General features: G+C 45.8%; 1 protein-coding gene across 7 annotated transcripts in view; it reads right to left on the bottom strand.

Moving 5' to 3' along the window:
• The window catches only part of ZFAT (zinc finger and AT-hook domain containing), a 376,612-nt gene that overhangs the window by 236,757 nt on the left and 115,481 nt on the right, over nt 1–24,374 (bottom strand). For all 7 annotated transcript variants that reach the window (XR_013824727.1, XM_079902395.1, XM_079902396.1 and 4 more), the window contains one exon: nt 1,499–1,637. Coding sequence is in view for 6 of the 7 variants with exons in the window: in XM_079902395.1 (XP_079758521.1) it covers nt 1,499–1,637 (139 nt within the window). In the remaining variant the exon portion in view is untranslated. The remainder of the gene's footprint in view (nt 1–1,498; nt 1,638–24,374) is intronic.

Here is a 24,374-nt window from a genome sequence, read left to right as displayed (position 1 = left end):
ATGATGCACCAGCTCTAGAAGGACTGGCATATTTTCAGAAAAACAAAACAAAACAAAACATAAAAACAAAAGAAAGGAATGAAAATGTACTGAGTGCCAGACACTCAGGCGTTCTCGTCTCGCTCTCCCCGCGATCACAAGGGATGGCTGCTGTGAACCCCACCTGAGGTGCAGGGCCTCAGGTGGAGAGGAGGGTGACTTGCCCAAATGGCACCGCACCTTCCTGCCCTCCAGCTCCGTGGAACTGCCATTCAAGCCAATGCCAGGCCCACGGTCCCGTTACCCCAGATGGATGGCTTAAAATTATCCCGAGTTTTTTCTGCCGCTCATCCATTTCTGTACATCAGCCCTGTCACCGAAAGTGCTGAAGGATACCGTCAATTCATTTGTTTTACATTAAGATGCCTTTCATGGCGATTACAGCAAGTGGAGCTTCACGCTGCATCGGAAAACTAGGAGCGGCCCCGGCTGCAGCCGAGTTTACAATCCCACAGCTTTGTTTACGGGGGCAGGTTTCTAAAATGGTCTTCAGCTTCAAAGAGTCACAGGATTCAGGAAAGAGTAGCAACTGACGCATGGCACGCTGCAATCATTCTTCAGCTGAATTACCGAAGCGCAGATATAAATACAACAGCATTTCTCTGTGTGGCAACAGCAAGTGAGCTAAACCCGCTCAAGTGGGAATGCGATTATTTATTAAAAAAAGAAGCAAAACCCCGCCAAACTTTTCAATGACATTAGAGGCTTTCATCCATTCTCTTTAGTTTAAATGTTCTAAATAGTTTTTCCTTTTCAAGATGCATAAGTAATCTGGGCACTCAATAAACATCTTTGGATAATCTAAAGAATCCCACCTATAAATGCGATCAGTACAGCATTATTTACAACTGCAATAAAAGAAAAATCTGGAAACCCTATAACAACAGGAGCATAGTTAAATAATACTTGATACTGTATCGGGAAAAGCCCTCAGAGGTTAAAGTAGGAAGACAGTGCACCAAAGGAAAACAAAATGTGCATGTTAATCATTGTTAAGTAAGCCATGAACTTTCATTTGTGCGAAATGTGTGCACGGACCAAGGACAGAAGGCAATACAGTCAGCCCTTCGCATCCCCCGGGTTCCGCATCCAACGTGGGGCTGCAGATACAAATGCTGACTGTTCTCTGCCATTTTACACGAGGGATCGAGCGTCCACGGACTGCAGTATCCGTGAGGGTCCCGGAGCTGATCCCCCGCAGACGACTGTACTGACAAATGAACACTATGGGAAGGGTGGTAAAATCTGTGGGTTAATTATCGCTTTGTCCATTTAAGAGTTCCATTAAGGTCACTGCAATCCAATCCTGGCATAAGTAACATGATATAAACAGCAAGGAGGAGGCGGAGGACAGCAGTTACGCTGAGGACCGTTCAGGGATCGGGGCGGCGCTGCAGGAGCACGCAGCGCCACCCCGTGGGGCCCGGCCGGGCAGGACAGGAGCGGCCTGCTCGCCTACCTTGCTGGATGAGTGCGTCGGCCGCCAGCTCCCCGGTGCCCACGTTGGTGTACTCCTCGTTGGGGTGTTTCCTGTTGTAGTGCCGCTTCAGGGAGCCCGAGATGTTGCATGAGTAGTGGCAATGGGCGCAGCGGAAAGGCTGCAGCGACAAGGAGGAGGGTTAGGGCCAGGCCAGCCCTGTGCGATCGAGCTCCAGCTCCCCCACCACCCTCCCACCCACCCACCCCGCAGTCCTCCTCCACGACTCTCCCACCTGGGAGCATCTGCTTCCTGGAAGGCCTGGGAGGGGCAAGCCGCCTGCTGGGAAATGCTCCAGGAAAAGAGCCAACCTGGGGCGGCTGAGTCCTGCCTCTGCAGGGACCGTCCAAGTCACCTGGCAGGGGTCGTCAGGGTCAGAGGGGTCTCTGCTAAATGAGGCTGCTCTGATTTCTTTTCTTTGCTGTCCACCCAGATTTATAGTTCTTGTTTAAGAAGAAAATAACAAAAAGCAACCCAGGAATCTATCACTCTTCTTTTCTTTTTTTTTTAAGTGAATGCCGTTCAAGCATCCCCCCTTACCATTACTTCCCTGATGCTCCTGCTTCTGTAACTACATGGACTCCTCCACAGCATCTACCCGCAAGCACCACGTATATACATCACTGTCCCCCCTTAGGGAAACCTGCCTGATAAGATCTATTTCCAACACCCCCACCTGGGCAAGACAAGGCTCTTTTAGGATCAGGGCACCAACGGGTCGTTCGTGCAGTCTTATCCGCCAACTTGCAACTGCTTCGGGGAATGCAGAGAGTGGTGAGGGGAAGAGGCACCTGCTCAGGTCTATTGAGAGGCCCACTGAGACCCATCCACCGGCCAGGCGATGGATGGACAACCGGATCCTCGTCCTTCCCAGGCCCTTACTCCTGGTCAGGACAAAATCAAGTGTCCCTCTGAGCCATGTGCTACACAGCTGTACAGCACAGGGCTGTGGAAATCCCAGTTTTGCATTCAGGGCCTGTCTGGTGACACAAGCAGCTTCCTGGCCCAGCGGGAACGGAAGAGCACAGGGCAGCCCACAGGACAGCAGGGGACTCAGATGCGGCACGTTCAACTGACCCCCAGCACGGCCTGGCCGTGGAACTTCAGACAAGTAGTGAAACTCCTCTAAGCTTTGAGCCTCTTATCAATTCAAAGGGGATGATACCACTACCTGGTAAGGCTGCTGTGAGAGTTAAATGACCCAACATAAACTGGTATCTAAGATGCCACAGAAAGCATCTACTGTTTTTACGATTTTACATTTACCGTTTTAGCAATTTTACACGACCCTTACTATGTCTGTGGGAGCTGATGCACCACTGTGTCTGGTGAGACCTCAAATCCACCTCGCCTTCTCAACTGTCCAAGTCATCAATATTCCTCCACTGCCACCTGGAAGAGCTAAAGCAGAACCGTGCATCTCTGAAGCGGGATGCACCGACTACGGGAAAAGTCCTCTCTTTGACACTCCAATCGGCCCCTCTCTTTCCATGGTTCTTCAAGCCTACAGATGTGCTGAAGTCTCCCCATTGAGAGAAAGAAAGAGATGGAGGAAGGGAAGAAAATGACAAGAAAAGCCATCTACCTGGGCCCTGTTTAAATTGCTCTACTCCCTGCTTGCAGGCCACCTCCCAACCCACGCTCTCGAAGCGCGGTCCTGCCTGCCGCCTCCATACCATCCCCTTCCTCTCTCAGGCCCCCCAGATCTCCCAGGCAAACCACTCCTGCGGGTACAGCCCGGGCTCCCTCTGCAGACCTCGCCCCCCTCCTTCCCCACCTCCTTCCACTGGCTGCCACCTCCCACCGTGACGCGTTACATGGTGACAGCACTGTATCACCAGGTTCTCTTTCTCGCTCTGAACTTTCTCGGGTTATTTTACTAGATCTGCTTCCCAGGCCTGAGGTGAAATGCTGACTTTCTCTAAGGTTCTGCCCTGGGGTCTGTTTTGTTCTTCCACTGTGGTCCCAATGGTCACTTTTACATGCTGATATATCCAGCTGTCATGGCTCCCAAACCACAGATAGGAATTTTCAACTGTCTTCCAGGTATCTCTACAGGGATGCTCTGGAAGCACCTCAAAATAAACACACACAATTTCAGACTCACGATCTTTCTGCAGAATCAGCTATTCATGCAAAGACAGAAACCTGGTCGTCACCCTAGACTTTTCCTTCTCTCTTCCCACCCAACCAACTACCGAGTCTGCCCAGGCTTCCTCAGACACGTGTCCAGAGCCCTCCCCTCGCCCCTCTCATCTATCACTCCAGCACAGAGAAAGTGCTGACCTGGCCTGTAAGGGAAATGCTGTGACTCCCAGGAGAGCAGTTCTCAGACAGCAAGACTGGGGGGGGGGCGGGGGGGGCGGGTGTTCTCTGGTGAGCCAACCTGCTCTGAACCCTTCCCCAGGGACCCCACCCTCCGTCAAGGCCACACCGTGGTCACCGGATGCTTTGTGCTACACTGCACGTGCCACTTTCAGTCCTTCATGGAGAAGAAACCCGTGGTTTGGCCTATGAGGGCTTATTAAACAAAAGGACCTGGAACGAAGGCAAAAATTAGCCAGGCTTCTCACCTATCTACTGAGCAGAGAATAAGAGACCTAAAATGCCAACATATGATTATCTGCAAAGTTAAAATAAAAGCTAAAACCTTCTTAAGTGCTTTCAGCTCCATAAAAGCAAGTTCTATTAAATTATTTTGCAAATATTAGCATTTGCATAGAAATCAAAAAGAACCACCAAAAAACGCTCCCCTGCCGGTGCTGGGTAGTCAGTGAACACAGAGGCAGGAAGAGGCAATTAAAATGAGAAATGGTCCTACAAACCTAACTTCAGGCTTGAGAGCCAATTCCATTCTTCTTCTAGCAAAGCGGATAAACTGCCTCATGAGAGTTGCGACTCCTTTAATTCCCCACGCCTGCTCCTTGGTAGAACTGCTAATGAAAAGAAGAATGGCCAAAACGTCAGCAGACAGGCCAAAAAATATAGAGGTGAGCCCAAATGAGAAATCAGTTTCTAACCCACTGATCTCTATGAAAATCTTCAATTCTTAAAGTTAAAAGGGACACTTTCAAAGACTGACATTGACCAAGCCTCCCTCCGTGACAAAACAGCCTTCTGCAGCCTCTGACAGTCTGTGATCTCAGCCTTTGTTAGAGGCAGGGAGGTCAGACCCCTGGCCCCTTGCACTGCTGAATGGCTCCAGGGGTTTAGGAGGATAAACCTTCCCGTTCTCTTCTACTCGCTTGAAGCCGCCATCACCTTTCACACGAAATCAATCCCCACCAAGCTTCTTCTTAGGACCCTCTCTCTTTAAAAGGTGCAGCTGAGCCGCATCTGGGCCTTTCACGCCAAACAAGTTTGAACTTGTGGGGCACTGCCACGTTCCAGCAGGGAGTTCTGCTGGGGCCGTCGCTGTAGCGCAGGAGACATAGGCAAAGAAAAGCGTGGATGACGCCCCTGTACCCACCCAATAGAGTCTGACTGCATTATTAACAGTGCACATCTTGGGATTTTGCTTATGGAGCATGTATTTACTGACCTCCTGCTATGAGTCAGACATTGTTCTCTCACCCTGGGGACATAGTAAATGAATGAGAGATTCGTGATCCCCTGAATACACAAGAGTGTGGGGACTTAACATATCAACTGCAAAGATTAAATGTCATCTAGGCAAACTAGATCACAAAACTTGTTTCCTAAGTCTAATTACTTGCAGATAGCATAGGACGCTACATCTCAAAGGGAAGTTATTTATCGAGAGCTCTCAGGCCAGAATCCAGCCAAGAGTTATGAGGAAAATATATGCAGGCTATAGTCCTGTAGTGCATGTGAGACAAAACATCCAAAAAGAAAGTGGATCGAAAACAAGGCAGAAACCCGCTGTCATGCCTACAACGCAGTGTTGCACTAGATTTGTTAAGTAACGTGACCTAACATAATAACTATTTTAGCTCACCTTCACTGATAGCTATCATATGCCAGAGAGTTCTAAGTTCTGCATGGATTAGTTCCTGGAAATCTCACAACCTCCTCATGTGGTAGGTACAATTGTTATCTCCATTTTACAGATAAGAAACTGACATGTAAAAGGGTTAAGGAATTTGCCCAAAGTTTCAGTCTCCCAGCCTGACCACTTGGTCTGCACTGGATTTGGGGCCCAAGACCAGCCAGCAATGAAGAGATGATGTGACTCCCCGTCTGTCATTTCCTGAACATCTACTTCCCTGGGAGGGGCATGGTTTGGTTTGCTGGGATTTTCTAGATATAAGGCAGCCCACATCTCACCATCAACTTCTACACATGAAGACTGCCACGGTGAGCTGGGAGGAATGCTGGCCGTTCCTGGGGGGCAGGGACGAGGCAGGGATGGGTGGAAGCCAAGAAGAGGGCAGACACAGCCAGGTCACAGTGGGACGTGCGCTGAATCAGGAAATGAGGTTTTTAGGAGATGGGGTTTCCAGTGGGTATCAAGCAGGGGGTGACATGCCAACTTCACAGTGTTCACTCTGGAAATTAACAGAGGGTGGAAAGGAACAAGACTGAAGGCAGGGAATCAACTGTCCAGTTGCTACAGGGGTGTAGACAAAAGATCTAGAGGCCTAAAATGAGAGAGTGGAACAAAAAAAATGGGAAAGGAAGAGGGAGTTTGAGATGGAGGAGGAAAGATCAGCCGACCTGAAGATGGAGATGCAGTGTGAGAAGACAGAGATAGAGAGCCTCAGGATGACTCCCAAGTTTCCAGCACGGATGACACAGGAGGAAGGTATCTGGGCAGCCGTGGAGGAAGTTCTACAGATACGGAGAGAAAGAGGGAGGACGCAGAGTGCTGGACATCCAGGAGGGCAGGTCCAGAAAGCATTTGAAGATATAAGATGTTCGGAGTCTAAAGCTCAGAGGATGGTTCTGGGCTAGAGGACAGATGTGAGCACGGGCAGCCAGAGAGTGCCCTAGGACAGAACACACCCATTGTCAGCGAGTGTGCAAAGTGATAAGACAAGCGGCCTTAGAACAGCACCCGGGAACACAGGAACAGCAAGAGAGGAGCTCGTGAGGAAGGACAAGAAAGAACGGCAGCAGGCAGAAGAATCAGGGGTGTCTGGAGACGAATGTCCTTCATGGAGGGAGGGGGTGACAGAGTCAAGTGCACTAAGAAATCCGATAAGGCCTAAAAAGTGACCACTGGGACTGGCCATCGGGGAGGTGGGCTTGTGGCCTGACTGAAAAGAGCTGGTTTCAGGAACATGCTAAGAACAAAGGCCATGTCATGGGGAGAAGGCAGGGGCAGAAGCTGGATTTGAGGTCAGGTGTCAGTGACATTGCAACAATGCAAACGATATGCCTTTTTCAAAAGGCGCATCAAAGGATCCTCCTCAAAACGTACACTGACAACCAACCATTTGAGTTGAAAGAAAAAGTACAATTGAACTTGTGGAGGCTGGAACTCTAAGTTCTCAGACTTACGTCAAGAAAGCAAGTAAAATACACTTTGTCCCAATTTGAGGATTTGCTGTTCTGGTTCTTCAGACAGAAAGAAAGAAAACAGCAGAGGACAGGGAGTCCTATCTCACCTGTGAAATCGGGCTCTGACAAACCTGATGAGAAGACATCGAACTACACGAGACAGGCTAATGCAATCTCCCATGGGCGTCAAGAGACGGACTCAGAGGAATGTTTAAAACAGATGAGAAGCTGGTGAGGAGGTGATGTCCAAGGTCGTGACATCGGTAACCAATCACAGAGCACAGGATGGCTTTCTGGTAGAAGGAGAGGGCGCCCTGCTGGCTTCTGTCCACAGCAAGCAGGAAGGCTCTCACCTGGCAGGACCCTGTGGGCCACTGTATGGAACCACATGCAGCATCACGGTCCTATAACTACATCCACGGGCTCAGAGACCAGAATGTGAGCCTCTCCCTCTGTGATGGGCCTGATGCTCTCTGAAGAGGATGGGGAAGCATAATGGCAAGGGAGAAGGTTCCAGATGACCTGTGGGTAAAACTTACGGCCACGAGTCATGATTTCATAGCCTTAGTTTAACAACCGGGTCAATGGAGAGACAGAGATAAAGAAGGAGATAAACCACAAGTCTAACTGGTATTCAGGTGAATTTGGATCCAAAATGCTGGAAAAAATTATATAATCATTACAACCTAAATTAAGTGGGCTGGTTGGTACGAGACAATTTAGACTCTGCTTGGTAGAAGCCAGGCTATTAGAACGTGGCAGCTCTGCACCAGAGGGAGACCTTGGTGTTGACGTGTGTACAGAGCCCCAGATGGCCTCACCTGCCATGCCTCTCTCACAAGGTGAGCCAGGCTCCGGGCCAGGTACCGCCCAGGGGCTCCTCCATGTCTCTCCTCTGCTTCTCCTCACGCTGTCAGGCTGCTCCTTTTTCTCAGCAACACCCCCACCTGCCCTCCTCTACCTGGCTAAAACCTCCAGGACAACTTCTGGGGCCCAGGTGAGCTACCCCTGTCCCTCGGCGGGCCCCCAGACTGCTGTATGAGGCATTCATCCCTGCCCTCTGACGTGGCGCCCCCTTCTACTTGAGTTCCTTGCATCAGGCTCCATCTCTCTTTTTCTCAGTAACCTCGAGAAAGAACCGATTGATTCTAATACTGCACGAGCCAAGACAAGAAGGGGATGTGGCTGTCTCAGCGAAACATGTCATGACAGTGGAGATCAGTCCATCATCCGAAGGAGCAGGCTGGTCCAGTTAGATTCAGCACTGATCCATTCATTCGAAGCAAAGCCTCCAGTCCTGGATCCCCAAAGCATGAATCACCGGATTATACCAGCGAATATACCCACCCTCCCACCACTTAAAACAATGCGCCTCTTTGCTTTGAAAGGAAACAACACTATTGTGCTTCACAGATTTCAGCCCAACTGGATGAGTTCAACTTTTTCTTTATCCCCAAGTCACTAAACATGTCTATGCTTTGTCTGGAAACGTTCAGCAGACAAGCTACCATTCATTCTGCAAAAGTCTTAGCTCACAGGCTACTCCCTGCACCTTCGCCTCTGAAACCTTCCCTAACTCCTGGGAAGATGTGACTTTTCCTTCCCACGTGCCCCTCAGCACCTAGGAAAACCCGGCAGCATGAATCCTGCTGCGGCGTAACTGTTCTCTGGAGGTCCAGCACCCCCCTCCCCGACCCGCACCCGGAGAGCAGAGTCTGTCCCAGCGAAGCTCACCTGTGCTCCCTCGGCAGCCAGGCCAGCCCCGCACAGGTGGGCTCCCTACTACACCCATGTGGCTAAAGGAGAAAGGACAAACCACCTTCCTCTTTCTGTTACTGACTCCTGGAAGCCTCCCAACAACAACTAAAACTAAAACTCTGGATAGGACGTTTCTTCAAACGACATTAAATTTAACAACTGTAAAAGACATTACATAGGGTGTGGGGAAAGAAAAGCCACAGCACGAGAGACTGCATTCACAACATGTAACCAAAAAAATGACCCACACCCCCGATATATAAAGAATTCCTGAAAACAAATAAGAAAGCAAAACCACTCAACAGAAAAAATGAGAAAATATTTGAACAATATTTTTTAAAAAAAAAGGAACGAGAAATAAATACAAATGGCCAAAAAACATATGAAAAGGGGCTCAATTCCGTTAACCACCGTGAGAATGAAAATAAAGCCACACAGAGAGGCCCGTGCAGGCCCAGCAGGTTGGCCACCCTGAACATTCACCCTGGGACATGGAGCAACAGAGGCTCCAGGCCATGCACCTCTACTGCTGGTGTAACCTGGTGCAATCACTGTGGAAAATGGTTGGGTATTGCCTCGTAAAGCTGAAGAGGTACCCATGGCCTGCAAGTCCTCTGCAGTTGTGTTCACCCCGGAGAATCTCGTAGACGAGCACACCAGGACATGCACACAGACAGTGCACAGCAGCAGAGCTTGTAACGGCAACACAGCAGAAACAGCCCCACTGTCCACCTACGACTAAATGGATGAGCTGAGCACATGAACACTCCCACAAGGGTTGCACAACATGTGCTGTGTCCCACTGGGGAGTACGATGCCACAGAGGATGGATGAAGGATGGAGACATGCAGTCTCACCAACATAACGCTCAGTAAAGAACCAAGTTGAGAAAAAAGAATATAATAAATTCCATATATATAAATATATGCCCATATATAGATATACAGATAATATAAAGTTCAAAAACATGCAATGCTAAGTTAGTTGTGTAGGGATGTATAAATGGATGGTAGACCTACAAAGGAAACCAAAAAGTAATTCTCAGCGAAGTCAGGATAAAGGTCACCTCTGGATAGAGGAAGGGGGTGGGCTCAGGAAGACCCCATGAAAGGGCTCTGAGGACTGGCAGTGGTCCATTTCTCGGCAGTGGGACATGAGTGTTCATGTCATAATCATTCATCAAACCACATACTCGTGCATATGCAATATTCTGGAGGTACATTCTATTTCATAACAAGAGAAGTAAAAAAAGAAATGGTTGATTAAATAGGTAAATATGTGACCAAAAAAAAAAAAAAAACCTCTCCTCACAAGGTTTTTGAGGATTACAGGTAACTTAGATCAAATGCCTTGAAAGACATAGCACCCAATGAGTGGCAGCCATTAGTAACGTTAATAACAACAATAGCAAAGGCACTTATACCCTGACATGTAAAGCTACCCTTACCCTTATTTTCTTTCATCGGTGTGACAAAAATCACGTTGATACTAGAACTGGGTTCTAGCATATCCGCCCTTCATAACCCAAAATGTCCAAGAAGAAGACTGCAGTCGGGGTGTCTCTCTAAAGAGGGACCTGGTCACAGGCCTGGAGGAAATATTAACTATAACACTGGCATCGCCAAACTTAAATCAAGTTACACGATGGAGAGAGACGGTCCTGGATTATGCAAGCACTTCCCTGGGGCCTGGGCTGTAGAACACCGATAAGATTTACAGCCGCGCTTCTGCAGCTGAGAAAACCCGACAGGAAGATGGAATTTTTTTTCATAAATGTCTGAGGTGGCCATCAATTCCCTCAAATGCAAGCTAGCACCAAGTCACCCTGAGAAGCGTGCAGCTGGGCAGGGGGCAGGGCAGGACCCGGGGTTCTCGAGCACTGTTAATTCAGGGCTCCCCTCCCTCAGAGACTTAATTCAGTTATGTCTGAGACTCACGAGGCAGTTTCATCTCATCAGAGCCTGGAAAGGACAGGATGAAGTGTGACAGCTTTTTCTAACTGTCTTACCTGGATTTTATTTCTGGAAAGAAACAATCAGAACAGATGCTTCCCCACCGTTGGGCATGTAGAGCTCTGTGGTCCAGAATATTTCGCACAAACTTTGAGTGGCAGGGGTTTTGGGGGGGGCAAAGAGACCTGGGCTCAGGCGGGGATCTAGAGCTTCACAGCTGTGCAACTCCAGGCATGTTTCCTCATTTTAGCACAAGGAGTAGCGGTAACGTAAATAGAGCAGCCTGCGTGGAGACGCTATCAGATTATTATCATTGACAGTTTAGACACAGAAACTCAGGGCAAACTGCCTTATTAAAAAGAAAAAGAAAGAAAGAAAGAGAGAAAGGGAAGGGGAGGGGAGGGGCATTCCTTCTGGCCTGCGTACTTGCATGTGGGATTTGAGGATGTCCATGTTTACATGTGGAGCACAGGGGGAAGGCCAGATCAAGGAGGGGAGCCAGAGTGCACTGGTGACAATGACCGTGAACCCTGAGTCCCTACCGCAGGCCTCACGACCACCTTGGGAAGAAACCTCAATTCCCACGTCCCAGGTGAGGATGCAGAGGCCCTGGGAGGGTAAGCGGCTTGCTGAAGGTCATACAGTCACCGGGAAAGCTGGGTGTGAGCCAAAGTCTGTCTGGGCCCCAAAGCCCACGTGCCACTTCCCTTGGCCGCTGGTGTACTGACTGCAAGGCCCCCCGCCAACAAGCCACGCGTCAGCAACAATCTCCCCCATGGAAGGATCAGACGGATGATTTCTGCAGTTCTCCCTATTATGGTATATTTTCAGCTTTGCAAATGACTTTGTGTTTCCAATTAACAGGATCAACAAGATAGTACTGTTTTCATAGTAGTATTTCCAGCACATAAAGTTCTGGTACACAAACTACTCACTTTTCTTCCCCTTGTCTCCCTATTCCCCCCTTGAGGACCTGGCTCTGCACAGCCCCCCATCTGGACAGCCCACGGGGTTGCCTGCTACCCACCACTACCTCTAAAACTGCAGGTTAGACAGTTAACAGCACTGCCATACTGAAGTCCATCATGTCTACATTTCCACAGATTTTTAAGGAACACACCAGAAGAAGATTACCCTCACCCCCTTTGACGGGAATCTCCTCTGAGATGTATGTCGAACATAACACAATAATGAAGCGAGGCTCACTATGCCTGACATAAGAAAACAATACGCTTCCAGATATTAAATCTGCTCTTTGCTAAGAGAACAGCTCCTGGTGGGCTGCACTGAGCACCCACCCCATGCAGTGCCCGACTCCCAGCAGGAGGTCAACAGCACTGGGTGAATCTACAGAACCCCATGACCTTGGGACCACGCTTGATTACTGTGCCTTTTCTCACTTTAACCTCACTGCCCCTCGCTACTGAGGGACGAAGTGCCGAGAGCGCAAGGCCACACAGTGAACTGAGAGCAGAGTGAAGGGCAAGTAGGGCCCAGTGATGAAGAGCCGCTGAACCCCGTGCCCTTGTGGCTACAAGCCTTACAAGAAGCCCAGAGGCCCACCTACACCTAGATGACTTCCAGGATCAGCCTAAGTCACTAAAGTTCTATAGAATCTATTCACTTACTCATTTGTTCACGCGACAGGTGTTTATTAAGTGTTGCCTCCCTGCTGAGACTAGAACAAAAGCTAAAAGTGCTCCCACAGGATGCACATTCCAGCATCATAAACAAGGAACTACACAATCTGCCAGATGTCATCAGACAGTGCGGAAAAAATAAAGCATTTGAACCAAGACCAGAAAGAGGAGGGAGACTCACGTGGCTTTCTGGGAGAAGGGCAACAAGAAGAGGGGAGGGCAGGGGTGAGGCCAAGCGAGGACGCACGGCGCGCAGCGGGCTGGGCAGCCACCTGTGGTCTGCAGGGTGTGGGCTCTAACTCGGGGGGTGATCAGAGGCCGCTGCACGGCAGACAGATGTGGGGGTCGATATGCTATTTTTTCCTACTCTTTGATTCTCCGATAACCAGCATTTCCCAAGTTGTTTCACGAAACCTAAGTGCTGGGAGGGAACATTGGGGGGAAGAAAAGGGAGGAAGGGGTTCTGTGGTGAGGTAAGTTTGCGAATCACCGCACACTGCGCCCCTCCACACAATGCCTGTAACATCCCACAGAACCAGTGGTCTAAGGAACACACTCTGGAAAATCCCATCTTATGCCATCCTCCATCCCCCAGGTAGACCATGTCCCCCTGAGCCACATGCCTTACACTTCTGCTGAGTCGCCCACTGTAGCCAACAGAGAGCAGTGGGTACCAGAGACTCACAGAACAAACCATGCAAAACAAAAACCCCGACTGATTGGCCGCTGGCTTCAAAATCTCCCTACTCAGTGGTAAAGGCGCCCATGAGAAACTTCTTTTCCACTCAGAGAAATGTCATCGCATTGGATTTGTGAACTGCCAAGTCCCATTACCCGCACAGGGTCATCCAGCAAAGCTAGTGGCCCTTTGAGAATGTTCTGGATGATGACATGGGCTGGGAGACTGACATGTTTCGCAGATTTACAGAGTGCATCCCCACAGCTGCTCCGAGAGCCCTTTCAGCAGAGCCACATGCAGGCCCCTCACCCTGTAGCAAGAGAAAAACACACTGGGCCAGGTCAACCGCCAAGAGACTGGATCTGTACCTCTGGGCTGGGAAGTGAGCCACTCAAAAAGAAAAACATGCATATTCGTAGGAAAAAGGACGGAGATTGTAAATTATAAGACACACGGTGATGCCGATACGGGAAATTCCTAAAGAGCATCTGCGTCTGGAATCCTGGCTCCCTCACCTCCTCCTCTAGCCTGGGCTCAGAGGTAGATGTGAACGACGCACACGCAGAACCACGTGGGGGGACGGGTAAACTAAGCCCCAACCTGACATACACATACACACATACATACATACAAAGAGCCAAAAGATGCACAGTCACAGGGGACCGACAAGGAGAAAAGGGACACAGGGGCAGAAGCAAAGGAAAGGACCACACCAGAAAGGAAAGGACCTGCATCCCAAGGAGGGCCGGGGGCAAGTGGACGTCCACGGACTCGCGTTCCTCGGGCTCAGCCCTTAAACAGGTTTGTGCCAAAGCTTTCAAAGCAATGCTGTCCATGTGAATGAGAGGAGCACCCCGTCTCCTTGTCCCACTGGTGACCCTGTGGTCTACAACCCAAGCCTTCAGTCAAAGCTGCCCTGCACCATCTATGCAGAAGAGAAGAGTTTTGTAATTTGTTTTTTTTGTTTGTTTATGTGTTTGTTTTTGTTTTTGGCCCTGTCTCTTCAGGATTATAAGCCTGAGAGCACAAGGTTGGAACTTCATTCCTGGGTTGGCCACAACAGGGACAAATCCAAGCTTGAGGCCAAGGATCCAGAGAGAAAAAAGCCAGGTCTTCATATATTTCACCAAGCACAAAGTCACCTCTGTTGTAAAATAAGGCCTGAGACAAATTAAACAATTTAAAAGAATAAATGTTTTAAAACCATGGAGTACCACAAGTTCCAAAATGCCTTATGTTGAGGCAATTATCTCATCACAATAAATAACAGTAAATCAATCCATACTAATTGCTTCTCGTGCAAGAGCTTAGATGACTCTTCAAATGTTCTCCAATTATTGATTTTTTTTGTAATCGCTTATGCTGTCAAAATGCAATATTTCCAGAGAATATACTGTACACTATTAGACAGACAGGATTTTAATTTAACATAAGACAATCCAATTTCCTTTTTTTTATCCCCGAAAGTGCTTAAAAAATCTAAAATACAAGGAAGCTGAAGATTGTGTAACAGGTTTTTAGCAGAGACATTCCAGTTCAAAACAACTTAATAAATGGCCCTTCTGACCACCCACCCCCTGCCATGGCCCTTCTTCCTCCTCATAGGCATACACATGCTTAAAGGAAAAAAGGGAAACATGTAATCTCAGATTCTCCACTTTCATGGAAATTAAGAGCTGAAAAGCAAAATAAACACCACCAACAGCAACCCTACAATGGACTTCTCACTCTCTTTGCCCCATGGTTCAGTAATTTCCACTCATCTTGGGAAACGCTATAGCTACTAAGTTTACACTCACTCAGCATTCTGCTTAAAGATTTTGCTTGAGTCTTGATAGCTAAACATCTAACTGCAGGCTTATATAATCAAAGCAGTGAGGGGAAAAAAGGGACGAGGGAGCCAGAACGTCCCTCTGCTGGGCTTGAGAGTAGGAAAGTGGAGGGTAACGCATGGAGGGTAGGTTTGTCTACAAAGAGACAAGGCTCAAAATCCCAGCTCCTCCGCTTACAAATTGTGTTACTCTCGAGTATGTTACTTAACTGGACTCTGGGCCTGTTTCCTCATCTGTAAAATGGGAAGATCAATACCTACATCATAGTAGTTTTGAGGGCAAAATAAGGTAACATACATGAAACACCTGTTGAAATGCCCAGCAGATGGCTATTATAAAAGGGATCGGTCCACCTGTCTTTTTTACTCTGACACAAGATACTTAAACATTCCAACACTGTGGCGGAAGTTTCTGATGGGAAGATGGAACCATCTCCGGGGTAACAGAAGAAGTTATAGTAGAAATAAAGCCAAAATGCTTGCTATAAGCAATGCCGGGTGACTCAGCGTTCTGGGGGATACTGAGGATCTCAGACCGAGGATTAACTTGAACTGTTTATAAATGTGTGGTTCCAAACATTCTGCTTCTTTGAGATCATTTCTGTACTTTCACTTCCTTGTTTATTAAGTTTAGAGTGGAAACTAGGAGTAAATTAGTTCACTTCCTGGCTGAACTCATCCAAACACCACCTCTGTTCAATTTAGTATCTAAGCGCCTTACACAGCCTATGAGCTCAGCTGCCTGGTATCTTCTATATATATAACTTGATTCTGCTTCACATGGACACATTATGAACGCCTTTGGGACCCATTTCATTGTCAAAAATACAACAAGGGATTACACTAATTCCCTTTGATTTGTGGATATCAGTCGATCAGAAATTTTTGGTTGCTACAGGTTTCAAAAGCTATAGATTTTGCATGATAAGATAATACTATATTAACTCAATTAAAACATAGCTTTTAAAACATGATAGGGGGCTTCCGGGAAAATGGCGGAAGAGTAAGTGCGGAGATCACCTTCCTCCCCACAGATACACCAGAAATACATCTACACGTGGAACAACTCCTACAGAACACCTACTGAACGCTGGCAGAAGACCTCAGACCTCCCAAAAGGCAAGAAACTCCCCACGTACCTGCGTAGAGCAAAAGAAAAAAGAATAAACAGAGACAAAAGGATAGGGACGGGACCTGCACCTCTGCGAGGGAGCCGTGAAGGAGGAAACGTTTTCACACACCAGAAGCCCCTTCGCGGGCGGAGACTACGGGTGGCGGAGGGGGTAAGCTTTGGAGCCGCGGAGGAGAGCACAGCAACAGGGGTGCGGAGGGCAAAGCGGGGAGATTCCCGCACAGAGGATCGGTGTCGACCAGCACTCACCAGCCCGAGAGGCTTCTCTGCTCCCCCGCCGGGGAGGGCGGGGCTGGGAGCTGAGGCTCGGGCTTCGGTCAGAGCAAAGGGAGAGCACTGGGGTTGGCAGCGTGAACACAGCCTGCAGGGGGCTAGTGCGCCACGGCTAGCCGGGAGTCCGGGAAAAGCCTGGAGCTGCCGAAGAGGCAAGAGACTTGTTCTTCCCTCTTTGTTTCCTGGTGCGCGAGGAGAGGGGATTAGGAGCGCTGCTTAAAGGAGCTCCAGAGACGGGCGCGAGCCGCGGCTATCAGCGCGGACCGCAGAGACGGGTATAAGACGCTAAGGCCGCTGCCGCCGCCACCAAGAAGCCTGTGTGCGAGCACAGGTCACTCTCCACAGCTCCCCCCCCCGGGAGCCTGTGCAGCCCGCCACTGCCAGGGTCCTGGGATCCAGGTACAACTTACCCGGGAGAACGCACGGCACGCCTCAGGCTCGTGCAACTTCACGCCAGCCTCTGCCGCCGCAGGCCCACCCCGCACTCCGTGCCCCTCCCTCCCCCCGGCCTGAGTGAGCCAGAGCTCCAGAATCAGCAGCTCCTTTACCCCCCCCACCCCCCCACCCCCCCCCCGGTCTGAGCGAAGAACAGCCAGCCTCCGGTGACCTACACGCAGAGGCGGGGCCAAGTCCAAAGCTGAGCCCCTGGGAGCTGTGAGAACAAAGAAGAGAAAGGGAAATCTCTCCCAGCAGCCTCAGAAGCAGCGGATTAAAGCTCCACAATCAACTTGATGTACCTGCATCTGTGCAATACATGAATAGACAACGAATCATCCCAAATGGAGGAGGTGGACTTTGAGAGCAAGATTTATGATTTTTTCCCCTTTTCCTCTTTTTGTGAGTGTGTATGTGTATGCTTCTGTGTGAGATTATGTCTGTAGAGCTTTGCTTCCACCATTTGTTGTAGGGTTCTATCCTTCTGTTATTTTTTTTCTTAATAATTATTTTTTATTTTATTTTATTTTACTTTATCTTCTTTCTTTCTTTCTTTTTTTCCTTCCTTCCCTTCCTCCTTCCTCCCTCCCTCCCTCGCTCCTTTCTTTCTTTCCTTCTTTCTACATCTACTAATTCTTTCTTTCTACTTTTTCTCCCTTTTATTCTGAGCCGTGTGGGTGAAAGGCTCTTGGTGCTGCAGCCAGGAGTCAGTGCTGTGCCTCTGAGGTGGGAGAGCCAACTTCAGGACACTGGTCAACAAGAGACCTCCCAGCTCCACATAATATCAAACGGCGAAAATCTCCCAGAGATCTCCATCTCAACACCAGCACCCAGCTTCACTCAACGACCAGCAAGCTACAGTGCTGGACATCCTATGCCAAACAACTAGCAAAACAGGAACACAACCCCACCCATTAGCAGAGAGGCTGCCTAAAATCATAGTAAGTCCACAGACACCCCAAAACACACCACCAGACGTGGAATTGCCCACCAGAAAGACAAGATCCAGCCTCATCCACCAGAACACAGGCACTAGTCCCCTACACCAGGAAGCCTACACAACCCACTGAACCAACCTTAGCCACTGGGGACAGACACCAAATACAACGGGAACTACGAACCTACAGCCTACAAAAAGGAGACCACAAACACAGTAAGATAAGAAAAATGAGAAGACAGAAAAACACACAGCAGATGAAGGAGCAAGATAACCCACCAGACCTAACAAATGAAGAGGAAATAGGCAGTCTACCTGAAAAAGAATTCAGAATAATGATAGTAAAGATGATCCAAAATCTTGGAAATAGAAGAGACAAAATGCAAGAAACGTTTAACAAGGACCTAGAAGAACTAAAGATGAAACAAACGATGATGAACAACACAATAAATGAAATTAAAAATACTCTAGATGGGAGCAATAGCAGAATAACTGAGGCAGAAGAACGGATAAGTGACCTGGAAGATAAAATAGTGGAAATAACTACAGCAGAGCAGAATAAAGAAGAAAGAATGAAAAGAACTGAGGACAGTCTCAGAGACCTCTGGGACAACATCAAACGCACCAACATTCAAATTATAGGGGTTCCAGAAGAAGAAGAGAATAAGAAAGGGACTGAGAAAATATTTGAAGAGATTATAGTTGAAAACTTCCCTAATATGGGAAAGGAAATAGTTAATCAAGTCCAGGAAGCACAGAGAGTCCCATACAGGATAACTCCAAGGAGAAATATGCCAAGACACATATTAACCAAACTGTCAAAAATTAAATACAAAGAAACCATATTAAAAGCAGCAAGGGAAAAACAACAAATAATACACAAGGGAATCCCCATAAGGTTAACAGCTGATCTTTCAGCAGAAATGCTGCAAGCCAGAAGGGACTGGCAGGACATATTGAAAGTGATGAAGGAGAAAAACCTGCGACCAAGATGACTTTACCCAGCAAGGATCTCATTCAGATTTGATGGAGAAATTAAAACCTTTACAGACAAGCAAAAGCTGAGAGAGTTCAGCACCACCAAACCAGCTTTACAACAACTGCTAAAGGAACTTCTCTAGGCAAGAAACATAAGAGAAGGAAAAGACCTACAATAACGAACCCAAAACAATTAACACAATGGGAATAGGAACATACATATCGATAATTACCTTAAATGTAAATGGACTAAATGCTCCCACCAAAAGACACAGATTGGCTGAATGGATACAAAAACAAGACCCATATATTTGCTGTGTACAAGAGACCGACTTCAGACCTAGAGACACATACAAACTGAAAGTAAGGGGATGGAAAAAGATATTTCATGCAAATGGAAACCAAAAGAAAGCTGGAGTAGCAATTCTCATATCAGACAAAATAGACTTTAAAATAAAGACTATTAGAAGAGACAAAGAAGGACACTACATAACGATCAAGGGATAGATCCTAGAAGATGATATAACAATTGTAAATATTTATGCACCCAACATAGGAGCACCTCAATACATAAGGCAAATACTAACAGCCACAAAAGGGGAAATCAACAGTAACACATTCATAGTAGGGGGCTTTAACACCCCACTTTGACCAATGGACAGATCATCCAAAATGAAAATAAATAAGGAAACACAAGCTTTAAATGATACGTTAAACAAGATGGACTTAATTGATATTTATAGGACATTCCATCCAAAAACAACAGAATACACATTTTTCTCAAGTGCTCATGGAACATTCTCCAGGATAGATCATATCTTGGGTCATAAGTCAAGCCTTGGTAAATTTAAGAAAATTGAAATTGTTTCAAGTATCTTTTCCGACCACAACGCTATGAGACGAGATATCAATTACAGGAAAAAATCTGTAAAAAATACAAACACATGGAGGCTAAACAATACACTACTTAATAACGAAGTGATCACTGAAGAAATCAAAGAGGAAATTAAAAAATACCTAGAAAAAATGACAATGGAGACACGACGATCCAAAATCTATGGGATGCAGCAAAAGCAGTTCTAAGAGAGAAGTTTATAGCAATACAATCCTACCTTAAGAAACAGGAAACATCTCGAACAACCTAACCTTGCACCTAAAGCAATTAGAGAAAGAAGAACAAAACCCAAAGTCAACAGAAAGAAAGAAATCATAAAAATCAGATCAGAAATAAATGAAAAAGAAATGAAGGAAACAATAGTAAAGATCAATAAAACTAAAAGCTGGTTCTTTGAGAAGATAAACAAAATTCATAAACCATTAGCCAGACTCATCAAGAAAAAAAAGGGAGAAGACTCAAATCAATAGAATTAGAAATGAAAAAGGAGAAGTAAAAACTGACACTGCAGAAATACAGTGTCATGAGAGATTACTACAAGCAAATCTATGCCAATAAAATGGACAACCTGGAAGAAATGCACAAATACTTAGAAATGCACAACCTGCCAAGACTGAATCAGGAAGAAATAGAAAATATGAACGGACCAATCACAAGCATTGAAATTGAAACTGTGATTAAAAATCTTCCAACAAACAAAAGCCCAGGACCAGATGGCTTCACAGGCGAATTCTATCAAACATTTAGAGAAGAGCTAACACCTATCCTTCTCAAACTCTTCCAAAATATAGCAGAGGGAGGAACACTCCCAAACTCATTCTACGAGGCCACCATCACCTTGATACCAAAACCAGACAAGGATGTCACAAGGAAAGAAAACTACAGGAAAATATCACTGATGAACACAGATGCAAAAATCCTCAACAAAATACTAGCAAACAGAATACAACAGCCCATTAATAGGATCATACACCATGATCAAGTGGGGTTTATTCCAGGAATGCAAGGATTCTTCAATATACGCAAAACAATCAATGTGATAAACCATATTAACAAACTGAAGGAGAAAAACCATATGATCATCTCAATAGATGCAGAGAAAGCTTTTGACAAAATTCAACACCCATTTATGATAAAAACCCTGCAGAAAGTAGGCACAGAGGGAACTTTCCTCAACATAATAAAGGCCATATATGACAAACCCACAGCCAACATCGTCCTCAATGGTGAAAAACTGAAAGCATTTCCACTAAGATCAGGAACAAGACAAGGTTGCTCACTCTCACCACTCTTATTCAACATAGTTTTGGAAGTTTTAGCCACAACAATCAGAGAAGAAAAGGAAATAAAAGGAATCCAAATAGGAAAAGAAGAAGTAAAGCTGTCACTGTTTGCAGATGACATGATACTATACATAGAGAATCCTAAAGATGCTACCAGAAAACTACTAGAGCTAATCAATGAATTTGGTAAAGTAGCAGGATACAAAATTAATGCACAGAAATCTCTGGCATTCCTATACACTAATGATGAAAAATCTGAAAGTGAAATCAAGAAAACACTCCCATTTACCACTGAAACAAAAAGAATAAAATATCTAGGAATAAACCTACCTAAGGAGACAAAGGTCCTGTATGCAGAAAATTATAAGACACTGATGAAAGAAATTAAAGATGATACAAATAGATGGAGAGATATACCATGTTCTTGGATTGGAAAATGACTCTACTACCCAAAGCAATCCACAGATTCAATGCAATCCCTATCAAACTACCACTGGTATTTTTCACAGAAATAGAACAAAAAATCTCACAATTTGTATGGAAACACAAAAGACCCCGAACAGCCAAAGCAATCTTGAGAACGAAAAACGGAGCTGGAGGAATCAGGCTCCCTGACTTCAGACTATACTACAAAGCTACAGTAATCAAGACAGTATGGTACTGGCACAGAAACAGAAAGACAGATCAATGGAACAGGATAGAAAGCCCAGAGATAAACCCACGCACATATGGTCACCTTATCTTTGATAAAGGAGGCAGGAATGTACAGTGGAGAAAGGACAGCCTCTTCAATAAGTGGTGCTGGGAAAACTGGACAGCTACATGTAAAAGTATGAGATTAGATCACTCCCTAACACCATATACAAAAATAAGTTCAAAATGGATTAAAGACCTAAATGTAAGGCCAGAAACTATCAAACTCTTAGAGGAAGACATAGGCAGAACACTCTATGACATAAATCACAGCAAGATCCTTTCTGACCCACCTCCCAGAGAATAGGAAATAAAAACAAAAATAAACACATGGGACCTAATGAAACTTCACAGCTTTTGCACAGCATAGGAAACCATAAACAAGACCAAAAGACAACTCTCAGAATGGGAGAAAATATCTGCAAATGAAGCAACTGACAAAGGATTAATCTCCAAAATGTATAAGCAGCTCATGCAGCTCAATAACAAAAAAACTAACAACCCAATCCAAAAATGGGCAGAAGACCTAAATAGACATTTTTCCAAAGAAGATATACAGACTGCCAACAAACACATGAAAGAATGCTCAACTTCATTAATCATTAGAGAAATGCAAATCAAAACTACAATGAGATATCATCTCACACCAGTCAGAATGGCCATCATCAAAAAATCTACAAACAATAAATGCTGGAGAGGGTGTGGAGAAAAGGGAACCCTCTTGCACTGTTGGTGGGAATGTAAATTGATTCAGCCACTGTGGAGAACAGTATGGAGGTTCCTTAAAAAAACAACAAATAGAACTACCGTATGACCCAGCAATCCCACTACTGGGCATATACCCTGAGAAAACCATAATTCAAAAAGAGTCATGTACCAAAATGTTCACTGCAGCTCTATTTACAATAGCCTGGAGATGGAAACAACCTAAGTGTCCATCATCGGATGAATGGATAAAGAAGATGTGCACATATATACAATGGAATATTACTCAGCCATAAAAGGAAACGAAATTGAGCTATTTGTAGTGAGGTGGATAGACCTAGAGTCTGTCATACAGAGTGAAATAAGTCAGAAAGAGAAAGACAAATACCATATGCTAACACATATATATGGAATTTAAGAAAAAAAACATGTCATGAAGAACCTAGGGGTAAGACAGGAATAAAGACACAGACCTACTAGAGAATGGACTTGAGGATATGGGGAGGGGGAAGGGTAAGCTGTGACAAAGTGAGAGAGAGGCATGGACATATATACACTACCAAACGTAAGGTAGATAGCTAGTGGGAAGCAGCCGCATAGCACAGGGAGATCAGCTCGGTGCTTTGTGACTGCCTGGAGGGGTGGGATAGGGAGGGTGGTAGGGAGGGAGACATAAGAGGGAAGAGGTATGGGAACATATGTATATGTATAACTGATTCACTTTGTTATAAAGCAGAAACTAATACACCACTGTAAAGCAATTATACTACAATAAAAAAATAAAAAAAATAAAATATGATAGTGTTGTAATAATTAGTTAGCTGGTCTTCTGGGTTCCTACAGAGCTTAGTACCTAACTTTCTTGCAGCAGTTAACATACTTGCTGTTGCTTTTTATGCACAGGTGGCTCTCCCCAGATCCGTGAGCCGGGCAGACAGAGACCTGGCTTCATCCCAACATCCTCTGCCCTGGCACACAGTGGGTGCACAGAAAACACAGCAAGGAATCCAGGGCTGGAGCAGGTCGGGGAAGAGAAAGTCCACCACCATCCTCATCAAAGGTACGAAGCCTTCACCAAGTACACTGTAGGCTCTCCTGAGGTCGGGCTGGGCAGAGAGGGGAGAAAGCTCTGCAAGGAGCAGAAAGCCAGAGAGAAACAGGACTGCCTCAACAACCACATACCAACCAAGGGCCAAGTTCGCAATTACAGCTTTGAAAGGACAGCAGTCAGGCCTGCTATTCTCTGTACAGTCCCCACTCTAATGGCCTGATACAAAGAGGCATTTACTTTCCCATGGACAACAGCCTCTACTGTTCTTTCACACGTAGTATCTAGCATCCAGGTAAACATTATGATATATGCAAAGAAGAAAACGTGACCCAATTCAAGAAAAAAAGTCAATAGAAACTGATTGACAGATCACTCAGATATTGAAATTATTAGACAGAAACATTTAAAGAATGATAAATAAGTTAAAGGCTCTAATGGAAAACGTGTGAAAAACTGATAATTTTTGGCAGAGAAAAAAATTATAAAAAATAACTAAGTGTCAATGCTATAAATCAAAAAAACTCAGAAATGAATAATTCATTTGAGTATCTAAATAGCAGAACTGACATGAGAGAAAGGATAAGTAAACTTGAAGATCAATACAAATCATATAAACTGAAACACAAAGAGAAAGAATTAGAGACAGAAAAAGAGACAGATCATCTGAATGCTGTGAGATATCAAAAAGTTTAATATATGAGGTATTATAGTCCTAGAGGAAAAAACGGAAGCAAATGAAGCATAAGTAATACGTAAAGACATAATGGCTGAGAATGGTCCAAACCCCCTGAAAGATATCAACCCACAGATCCAAAATCTCAGCAAGGTAAACACTAGGAAACCACACCTAAACATAATGATGTTAATATGATGAACAAACCAAGAAAAAGAGAAAAATCTAAACCAGAGGGGAAAAAGAACCATTACATATAGGGGGAAATGATAAGGGTTAGAAATAATGAAAGACAAAACATAATGGGACAACATCTTTAGAGTGGTGTCCTCCTAGAAATGTATAGTCATCAAAATGTTCTTCAAAAATGAAGACAAAGAATTTCCGAATAGACAAAAGCTGAGATAATTCAACTCCAGCAAAACAGATATATATAACAAATGCCAATAGAAGTTCTCCAAACTAAAGGAAAATTTATCA

The sequence above is a fragment of the Stenella coeruleoalba genome (assembly GCF_951394435.1).
Source record: "Stenella coeruleoalba genome assembly, chromosome: 17".
In the NCBI taxonomy this organism is placed as follows: Eukaryota; Metazoa; Chordata; class Mammalia; order Artiodactyla; family Delphinidae; genus Stenella; species Stenella coeruleoalba.
The sequence above is the reverse complement of the archived record's forward strand: the minus strand, read 5'-3'. Positions and strand labels throughout refer to the sequence as shown.